The sequence below is a fragment of the Gekko japonicus genome, unplaced genomic scaffold (assembly GCF_001447785.1).
Source record: "Gekko japonicus isolate JY-2015 unplaced genomic scaffold, Gekko_japonicus_V1.1 scaffold18, whole genome shotgun sequence".
NCBI lineage: Eukaryota > Metazoa > Chordata > Lepidosauria > Squamata > Gekkonidae > Gekko > Gekko japonicus.
This window is the reverse complement of record NW_015170275.1, coordinates 830,922-841,857: the sequence shown is the minus strand read 5'-3', so window position 1 is coordinate 841,857 and position 10,936 is coordinate 830,922. Positions and strand designations below refer to the sequence as shown.

At 44.2% G+C, this 10,936-nt stretch overlaps 1 protein-coding gene across 1 annotated transcript in view; it reads left to right on the top strand.

Moving 5' to 3' along the window:
- Nucleotides 1–297: 297 nt before the first annotated feature.
- Nucleotides 298–10,936, top strand: part of TMEM27 (transmembrane protein 27) — a 38,668-nt gene continuing 28,029 nt past the window's right edge. Inside the window, exons 1-2 of the mRNA XM_015417582.1 lie at nt 298–360; nt 3,261–3,346. Coding sequence (XP_015273068.1) covers nt 298–360; nt 3,261–3,346 — 149 coding nt within the window. The remainder of the gene's footprint in view (nt 361–3,260; nt 3,347–10,936) is intronic.

Genomic DNA, 10,936 nt, shown 5'->3' with positions numbered 1-10,936 from the left:
TTCATCAGTGCCTGCATTGTGATAAGATGTAAGGTTTAGACCACACATTACTGATTGTATGAGTAGGGAAATTAAGAGGTATACGTTACAGCAACCAAGTCCATCCATAAGCATGTTGTGGGGGAGAAGGAAGGTGTTAGGACAAAGACTTCTCTTCCAAGTGGAGAGTTCACAAGATGCCTCCTGAGGTCAGCTACCTGAGATCAGTGACCTCTCTGTGTCTTCTCTGCCAGCTGAGGCAGAGTAGAGTTTGAAGAGCCACACCTGGGCAGGGGAGGGAGCAGGGGATGTGTAAAGATGACAGATGGCAGCAAAGAAGTTGGCAGCAAGGGACTCAGTGTGGTACATTTTCCACAGCAGGTAAGAATGTAAGAACATAACACAAGGGACATCTTACATGGCTTAGACCGAAGATCAGCAGTTTCACAAGAAGTCTAGGATGGATACCATCTGGTCCTGGTGATTTGTTAGTTTGCACTTTGTCTATACATTCTAGAACTTCCTCCCTTGTCACCACTGTTCACCTAAGCTGTACATATCCATTCAGGAACAGGTATTTGCCTTGCCTCTTCAGCAGTGGAGACAGATGGGAAGAATTCATATAGCTTCTCAGTACTCACCTTATCTTCCTTAAGTACTCTTTTAATTCCATTGTCCAACAGCTTCCCTAGCTGGTTTCCTGCTCCTAATGTATTTAAAGAATTCTTCATTGTTGGTCTTTATGCTTTTAGTGATACATTCCTCAAAATCCTTTTTTTTTGCATCCCTGATTGTCTGCTTGCATTTCCTGTGTGCAAGTTTGTGTTGGTTTTTGTTTGCTTCCTTTCGGTAAGACTTCGGCTGAGTTCAGACTGGCAGTTTGCCCTGAGACAGGCACGTGCCAGAAACGTTTCACAAATGGATTAAAGGGGCTGTTCACACAGACACATCTGTCAGGCATTCCCCAGCCGTACTCAGCCCGTCTTGTAGCGCTTGCCTCCCGAGTTTAAAAAGTACCTGGTGAAAGTGGTAGCAAACCCTGGAGAGCGCGGTCATCCTGCGTTCATCCCGCACCAACGAAGTGTGAATGCCGAAAGCCGCAATTGCTTGTGCGCTTATGCCAACAGTGCGAACGCTCCCTTGTGCCTCCTCCCGGGTATGCTCCCACATCAGTCGGTGTGGTGTGACCGGGAAAACCCGGAACAGTTTGTGCCGGATCTTTTTGCCACGACTCCCTCGTGCTTGAAACTGCCATTCTGAACTCAGCCTTCCAGTTTCTGAAGGAAGACTTTTTTGCTCCAATATTTCCCCTTACCCTGCTTGTTAGCTATGCTGGTGACCTCTTAGACGTTGTACAACGTTTCCTGACCTGTGGTTTACATTCCAACTGAGCCTCTAGTACTGAAACTTTGAGTAATCCCCAAACCTTTTCCAGAGGGTTGGCCCTCTTGACTGTTCCTTTCAACGTCTTTCTTTTGAAGACGTCTTTTGACTAGATTTCTCATCTTAGAGAAGTTTCCTCTTTTGAAGTCAAACATGAACATGTCCAGGGGCACTCTCCCTCTGGTTAGTTCCATGACCAGCTGTTCTAGGGCACAGTTATTTGGGATATCTAGAAATTGTATCTCTTTGGCAAGACTAGAACACATATTTATCCAGTCAATATGAGGGTATTTAAAGTCACCCATTATTCCATTAGGGATGCCTCCCTAATTTCATTTTTCACCTCAAGATCACCCTGAGCATTTTGGTCAGAGAGCCGATAGCATGTCCCCAGTACCAAATTACTTTTGGGGCTGGGTATTGTGACCCACGACAGTTCTGTGGAGGTGTCAGCCCTTTTTACAGTTTCTAGTTTGCTAGACGTCTCCTTAGCGTACATAGCAATACCTCTTGTCGTTTCTATACAGTTTGTATCCAGGGATGACAATATCCCACTGGTTCTCTCCCTTCCCCCAGGTTTCTGTTACGCTCACTATACCTATGTTTCCCCTTAAAACAAGCACCCCAGCTCCCCCCAGCTTCTGGCATTTGCATGGAAACACCTCCACATTGCGTTTCCCTCTAAGCATTTCTGGCATCTGCCTTTTCCACTCTGGTCCTTTGGCTTCTTCGACTGGCTACTCTACTTTAATTTATCCTCCCTTTCCTTTTTTGCCCACTCCCCATTTGTGCAGTTGGAAGCGTTTTTCCCTTCATCCCTCTAGGACAAATCTGCCCAAGCAGGATGTGTCTCATCTCCTGTTAGCTCCCCCCACCTCCTGGGTCCAGTATAAAAGGCTGCTCTGCCATCTTTTTATGTTATGTGCCAGCAGTCTGGTTCAATTCTGGTTCAAATGGATCCCATCCCTTTTGTGCAGGTCCAGCTTGTACCAAAATGCCTAATAAATCTATAGCCCACCTCTCTACACCATCATTTCATCCACACATTAAGACTCCCCAACTGTGCCAGTCTAGCTGGCCCTGCATGTGGAACAGGCAGCATTTCAGAGAAAGCTACCTTGATGCTCCTGGCTTTTAGTCTCCTACCTAGCAGGCTAAATTTGGCTTCCAGAACCTCACAACTATCCTTCCCCACATCATTGGTGCCAGCATGCACCAGGACCACTGACTCCCCCCTCACACACACTATCTACCAAGCTATCTAGATGATGGGTGATGTCTCCAACCTTTGCAGCAGGCAGATGGTTCAACACATTGTCCACACAGCTTTGGATGATTGTAACACATTTTGCCCCATTAAATGGGAGTAATACGGGCACAAGGTACATATCCAGGGTCGTTGCTGATCCTTGACACTTGCCAGAAACCCTTTGAAATCTGATGTTGCAAAGAAGTAAATACCCCAAAATGTATTGGGACCCATTTAATGCATACTAAGTACAAGATAAAATACGTGTTTGGATACTTTGATTATTTCTAGAGTATAGATTCAGATACAATTATGCACTGTTGCACTCACTATACAATTATGCACTGTTGCACTCACTATACAATTATGCACTGTTGCACTCACTATTTTTTTTCTTTTACACTCAAACTATTCTTTTACATTCTAACTAGCCACCCTGTATGCAAAACATTATGTGTTATTAATGACCACTTTTAGCCTTGTGCATTGCCAAATATATCCTAACAGTTTTTTAAAAAAATCTTAAGTATAGGAAAAAATTCATCTGTGCATTTCCATGACATCAACAGCACAGTATTTCCTTCATTTACCAGAGAGAAAATGTTGTCCTCCAATATTCTGTCCATAACAATTATTTGTTGCTTTACAGTATACCTGGGATACTAGTGAAGAATTTCTATTTAAAGCAATGATGGCTTTTACCATGAGAAAATATTCCAGTCAAAAAACAACCCAGTAAGTATGTGCTTAATTTTCTTGTTTTTTTTCCCTTCTGTTAAGTGAGATGAAAGCTATGCCATGCCAGAGGGTTGGAAATAATTAGTATATGTGAGCAGAGTGCTTCATTTCACAGCAGGTCAATTTTCAATGTGTGATGTGATTTCTTTCTCCTTACTCTATTAGAAGCTTGAAATTGGTCTGGCCATGAGGTAATTTCTGTAATAGTTTCTCTCCTGTTTCTGTTCACTATATCATGAAAGTCAGTTTTGGGGGGGGGGCACATGGAGCGGCCCACAAATAGCACAATTTTAATAGTCCACAAATAAAAACATGTATTTCCTTATGAAAATTGCAACCATTTGCAGGATTCAGTCAAGTTCGACATTTTAAAAAAATCAAGAGACTGTGGTTGGGACAGAAAAGCTCCTGTTCAGACAGGCTGAACTGTCATACCTTATGATTTGCACTTTAACGTGCTCCATTACAGTAGGCATTCTGCATACTTTACCAATCTGCAGACCAGTGACCTGATATGTCCCTTATAGTGCAATCATATGCAGAGTTACTCCGTTCTAAACAATCCGCACAGAGTGGCAGTATTAATGTTTCACACAACAGAGTGCCAAATTATAGAAGGTGCTGAAAAAAGTAGGTGAGAGTAGCATCTGAGAAAATGAACATTGGAGAGATTTACTGTCATCATTGTGGCATACATTTCTAATATCTGTCTTTTCCAAAGCAAGATGAACTCTAGCTAGAATCAAGCATAAATTGAAAGTGCCTAAACTGAATACTAGTTGAAAATGAGACATAATATAATTCACGGTATGGGAGATCCTTCCCCTTGCTTCTGGTATAATCCACCCCTATAAAACAGACTGCTGGACTAAAAGTGTCATTGGTCAGTGCTTAGAGATGGCAGCGATGTGTAAACAGTTCAGTATCCCGTGGCTTCTCTTTGTTTATTATAAACAGAACTGACAGCAGCTTTTAGAATGTTAGTAAGGGGACCTTTTCTCACTTCACGGTAATGCATTAGTGGATGGACTCAAGTGCAAAATACACACATTGCCTGAAAATGGCATGTGAATATTTAAACATCCCATTTTCTCAGCACACTACATGGCATTGGGGAACCAGTCCTTTCCACTCTCCCATTTACTTGCATTTTGTCTCCTAAATACCCTAGTACAAAATGTAGCGTTTGAAGCACCTTTGACAGATTTACTGCTGAGCAGAATCAGCCTAGGCCAGCTTTGTTTCCAGGCCAATTCATATAATACAAATCCTCGTGGCTTCCAACATGTGATGGGAGTAGAGTTGCCAAGAACAGGTTGGAAAATTCCTAGAGACTGAGGAGCAAAGCCTGAGCAGGGCAGAGTTTGGGGAGGGACCTTAGCAGGATATAATGCCACAGAGTCCACTCTCCAGTGCAGAATCTCTGTTGAATTCTGGAGATCTTCAGGCTCCACCTGGAGGTTGGCAACCCTAGATGGGAGTTCTGTTTCTCCCAGACACACACAGGCCTGATTAGGGTTACCAACTTCAAGGGGCCTGGAGTTCTCCCAGAATAACAGCTGATGGTCAGACTACAAAGCTCAGTCCCCATGGGGAGAAATGGCAGCTTCAGTGGGCAAACTCTATGGCATCACGTCTCTCCACTGAGCTCCCTCTCCTCTTCAAACTCTGCCCTGCCCAGGTTCCATAACCAGATCTCCAGGAGTTGGCAAACCTAAGCCCAGTTCTGATTGTGACCATGGAATGCATCTTCAGCCTTCTCCCCACTACAACAAAAATCAGTATTTTCCAGAACTGGATATATTGGAGCTGGAAAATATCAGTGTTCCTGGTTTTCAAGGTTCCGAATACCAGTATGGTATTCAGATCTGGGATTTTTTCAGGTTTCCAATATTTCTCAGCTCCATTATTCACTTGGGGAATTTTTCCAGAGGGCTGGGGGATACTTAAACCAAAATTGCAGGGGAGCTTCTAGTGCCTGTCCATTGAATAACCTCCAAATTTCAAGTGAATTGGACCAAGGGACCAAGGGGTCCAATTCTATGAACAAGGTGTCCCCAGCATCTTCCATTGTTTCCTATGGAGGAAAAAAAAGTGAAAAATGTAAAACCCAAGAATCTTCCCATAGGAATGCTATTGATGCTATTGCTAAGCCCAACCAATTTAAAACCCAAGAATATGAAACTATGCAACACCTGAGAATCTAAAAACATGTAACACCCAAGAATCAGAAACTATGTAAAATCTAGGGTTGCCAGCTCTGGGTTGGGAAATACCTGGAGATTTTGGGGGTGGATCTTAGGGAAAGTGGGGTTTGGGGAGGGGAGAGGCCTCAGCAGGGTATAATGCCATATAATCCACACTCCAAAGCAGCCAATTTCTCCAGGGGAACTGATCTTGATTGCCTGGAGTAATAGCGGGAGATCTCCAAGTACCATCTGGAGGTTGGCAACTCTAGTAAAATCTGAGGATCTCAAAGTATGTAAAATGCAAACATATCAACCTATGTAAAATACGAGAATCTCAAATGTGAGAATTCACAAAAAACATGACGATGAGACAATCCAACTCCAGCAAAGAACAAACTTTTTTAAAAAAGAAAAACACTTGAATGTGACAGAATCTTACCTAAAGCAGCCTGGAAAGCTAATACCAAGCCCAGGAGATACTGAAACGCAGGGGAAGACAAGAAAAAAAGTAAAAACCATCCTGGGACCTGCAAACACTGGCTCCCAATGCTCCCGGTTAATCCTGAATATTTCTGGGATTTTTTGGGACCCATTTTCTCAGTAAACCAAAAAATGCTCGATATATTTGGAGGAGCCCAATATATCCTGAAAATACCAATAATGTATTTTTCAGTTATATTTTTGGCTCAGCGATACTCAGATGCACATCCCTATCCTGAAATGGCTCTGGGGAGCTGCTGTTTCCCCTGAGGGAAATTACATGTAACGATGGTCTTCCATAATGAAGAAAACATTTGGTCTTTTCAGAAGACATTTCCTGCTAGGTAACTGGGTATGTTTTAAATTGCTATAGTAATTTACTTAATATTGAAATTCTGACTGTTTGTATTAAGGTTTTTATGTATGTTTTATTTGAATTTGAAAGCCATTTTGAGTCTCATCTGACAGAGGAGAATGCTACTTATAAGTAGCCCTTTTCAGATGTTCTGTTCTGTTCCTTTCATGCAAACCAGCCTGTTAGATGCATGTATCGGAAGTGCAATATGCATGGCTGCTGTCTTGTGTGAAATGGGGGATTCGTGGATATTTCATGTGCAATGGAAGCAGGTTCACTTGAATGGAAGCTGTACCTACATGGAAGATCCATGCATTGCCCAATTCACCTGAGACAGTGATTGTCAGCAGGGGTCTGAAAGTGCACAGGGAGCCAACTAGGGGCTATGCTGAGGTATCTCTGAGATACACACTGGCAGAGTGTCCCCAGGTGGCCCTGCACCCCGACTATGGCGTAGCCCATAGGTGCCCATGCGATGGAATATGCTGACCCCCCTGAACACCCCTGCCTAAAAGCCCTGTAAGAGCACAGGATGTTGACTACAGCTACAGCCAATCACCCCCTCCCCAGTGGCAGCCAACCCCTTCCCATGTACCCATTCACAACCCTCCCAGCACTATGAAACCCTCAACCAGGATGCCCGGTGGTTCAGTAGGCAGAGTGTGTGGCAACTCTGTGGTTCTATGATTCTATGGTAGGATTCTTTCTGTCCCAGAGGTCTCTGCTGTGCACACTCAGAGTGCATAGGGTTGCACTTGGGTGGTGGGAAAAGCACAAAGAGGGCACTGAGCCCACTGCGGGAGCACGTAGTACTATCGTCGAAGGGGGAGACCAAGTCCAAGCAACATGGCTAACAGGTCTCATTTCAGAACTCTAACAGGTATCCCATCTCTGGAGGCTCAGTCTGAAGGGGCAACCACACACTGACAGGTGAGCAAGGGTGCGAATCCAGCTGCCCCAAACCAGTAGTCCACACCTGCCTCCTTCATTCCACTTACATGAGCCTGGCTGCTGCCCCAGCAATGGTGGCTCCCACAAGTGAAGCCTGAGGAGTGTGCATATAGGGGCAACCTGAGTCAGACCTACCCAGCACCATGCCCCATGTCATGCAATGGGGCATACGCCCAGGGAGGTGTACCCATCTGTGCTGCCTATGAAGGGAGGAAGAACACTGGCAGCCCTGTACCCAGCTGTTCGCCCACTCCTTTGCCAGGGAGCCCCCCCCTCCCCAGGCAGGTTGGGGTGCCTGGCAGCTGCCTCACTGTGGTCTGTGCATCAGCTGGCCAAGCCACCAAGGGAGGGACCCGTTGCCTTGCAGGACGGAGCAGTTGCAGATCACTTCCTCACAAGATCAGTACATGTCATCTGGGTGGCTATGGCAAGCATGTCAGAGGGGTTCTCTGGCAAAAGGATGTGGAACTGCAGGCCCTGCCAGGGCCCCACAGGCCAGCACAGCCAGCCCTGCACATGTTTGTGTTCAGCATCTGTGTTCCCCGAAAACAGCTCACAAAGGTGCAGGTGCCTTCCCAGACAGAGGGATTTGGCGACTCAGTTCACTGGGATTCTTCAGAAGGTGGTATTCATAATGTCTGGGGTGTTCTACAGCTGTGTCCCTGTCTGTTTGTTTGTGAGCGGGTGAGCCTAGCTCCACGCCCCTCCTGCCCCACCTCCCTCGTCACGTGTGTCTTCCCCTTAGGGCTGCCCTGTCACACATCCAAGAGGGCGCGCTCTGACTCAGTGATTCCTCTGCCAGGATTGCTGTTGTTGACCTTTCTGGGGCCTCTGGGCTTCCACTTTGTTCAACTGTAAAACATAGTAGAGCTCCGGTGGCACCTGGAAGGCTGACCCCCACATATTGGTCCCCGCCCCCATCCCACAGACACACTTTGCTGGCTGCTGTGTGTAGTTTGCGTGGGGAACAGCCTGGAGAGATGACAGTCCCTGGACACTGTACTCCCCACAGCATTGCTGGCATCTGATCAGCCATGCATCTTGGTGGTGCAGGTGCAGGGACCCATGGTAGATACCAGGGAGCTGCTGTCATGGGTGCAGCATAGAGGGGTTGTGCAGCAACAGTCCTGACAAAATGATGGATCTCCAGGGTGGCCAATTGCCTGGGCCATCCCAGTCCCCCTTTTGTAGTTTGCAGGGGCAAAAGGTCAGCTTTGTGGTTTTTGCTCACTTCTCCCGTCTCCCCATGTAGGAATCAAATCCGGAGCCCTGGCCATGTTATCCCAGGCCCTTTCCACTGAGCCATGCCTGTCTATGAAATGGTCTCTGCCTGTCCCCATGTGGCTGGTGGTGATGTTGGCTGCAGAGGAATGCCTAATGAGTGGTGGCATGCCTCCTTTGAGCCTGCCTTCTTGGCCCAGTGGCTAGAAAGCTAGTCCAGGGTGTGGGGGCTGTGGGTTCAGGCCTCTATCTTTTTTGTCTTTCTTTTTTCCCTGGAAGGAGTTGTGCATCTCAGAGAAAGGATGCTTTAAATTATGTTACAATATGAAGATTTAGTCCTCACTCCAGCGAAAAGTGACAATGGAGCCAAGTTTAATATGAATACAACCAAACAAGGAGTTTTATTATACATAGCAATCTCAAGCGAAAGTGAAATGTATACTGTTTTTCTCAACAGCACAATTGAACTGATTATTACAGTGCCATTTTCAAACATGCTAATTTTAAGTTCACCACTAAATTCATATGTTTGATTTAAAGTGGCAATTGATGCCATGACCCAAAGGAAGAAGTGACTGTCATAATGGTGCTAAGACATCTTTAAGATATCAGTCCAAAATCATCTAAAAACTTCCACTGTGAGCCTTGAAATGGATTAGATGATTTTGGATGGATATTTCATATTGAAGATTCTTTTCTTACATATCAGAGATGGCCCTTAATGTTTGTACTCTTACACATTTCTGTTCTTTCATAACTGATACACTTAAGCCACAATAGTGAATATTATGAGCAGATTATTAGTAATCTGAATGATTTGCAGTGACTTCAATGGATTTAGAAGGGTGTCACAAATATTAAATAGAAAATTTATTCACTCTAATATTACAGAAAGCTCACTTATACTGAGCTTTTGGTGTTGTATTTACATTTAATCAATCAATAAAGAATTTTTAAGTAATTAATTAAAATTCAATAACTAGTGGACAGTCTACTATATATAGACTAAAGTACAGGGGGAAAAACAATAATTATACTGTAGGGATGTGCATTCAGTCAGAGAACGGGGCGGTCATGGTCGGGACGCTCTCCTGACCGAAAATCGTCCTAACGCCCTACCTACGGGAGAAGAGGTCGCCTGAAAGGGGGTCCTTTCTCCGAAAAGAGATGAGGAAAGTCTCTTTAGCAAAGAGCTCTGAGTTCCGAGCAGCGGGAACGAGCGGCGGCTTGCTTTTCCGAGCTCGGAAAGCTGCTCCGGTGCAGAAGGTGGGGCTACACCCAGCGAGGCTTCTCCGGCTGGGTAAATGTTACCGACTGAAACCAAGCAGAGATTCTTCCGGGAGGCTTCGGTGAGATTTAAGAACTCTGGTAAACTTGGCAACAAATTAACTCTGCAAATATTTCTTGAAAAGGAATTCAAGGCATTCTTCTTCCTGCTTCCTCGGATTTTGGAGAGTCGTGGAGCCTTAAGAATTGAAAAGCGGCGAATCTGAAGACACGATTCACAGGCTTGTTTTACAAGGCTGTAAGGAACAGTAGCGTATGTTCACCTTTTCGCCTTGCTTCTGAGCAAAGGGGGATACGTGTATTAAAGTGTATTAAAGTGAATGAAGAGGCGAGCTTGTGGATATAAGAGGAAACTCTAAACCATTAAGGATAAGGATTAAAACAAATTAACAGCAAATTAACAGCAAAATAACGGAAGGGGAGAGGAAGAAAAGGATTTAAAGGATTTAAAGACAGGTTAAAAACTGCTGGTGCCGTTATAAGAAGATATAGTAGAACGCGAAGATGCCTGAAGGACTTCAGAAACGATTTGTATATTTTGAGAGTGCCAGCGAATGAATTGCGTATGGACTGCATAGGGATAGTATTAATAGGGTTAATAGTTGGGGCATTTTTGATTAATTTGTTGGGAAAATATGGTGATAAATAAGAAGTAATATAACAAAGGGTAATTAACTACTTGGGAATAGTTTGCTTTAGCGCATTTCTTTTCTGGGGGGGTTTTCTGTTTGGACAAGATTAATTGATTTAATTGATTTAACCTGAGTTTAAAATTGAATGAACTGTGTGAATTGAATGAATTGTATATGTATAAGGAAGGAAGGGAATCTAAACTATTGGAAAGTGAAAAGCTATAGGTTAGCAGGGTGATCTTTTCTGAACTTAGTGGAGCTATAGACTTAAAGTCAAATCCAAACAAAGGGGAAGAGATAACAAAGCAGTTCTTTATTGGGAAGAGTGGGTTTGAACAGTGGTATTGGTTCTAGGTTTAGAAAAGTCTGTTTTTTTTTCCTCTTGGTTTTTTTTTTATGGTTTTGTTAGAATAGCGACTATTAATAGATTGAAAAAGTGGTGAGAATTAATAAGTATGTTTTCAAAAAAGAA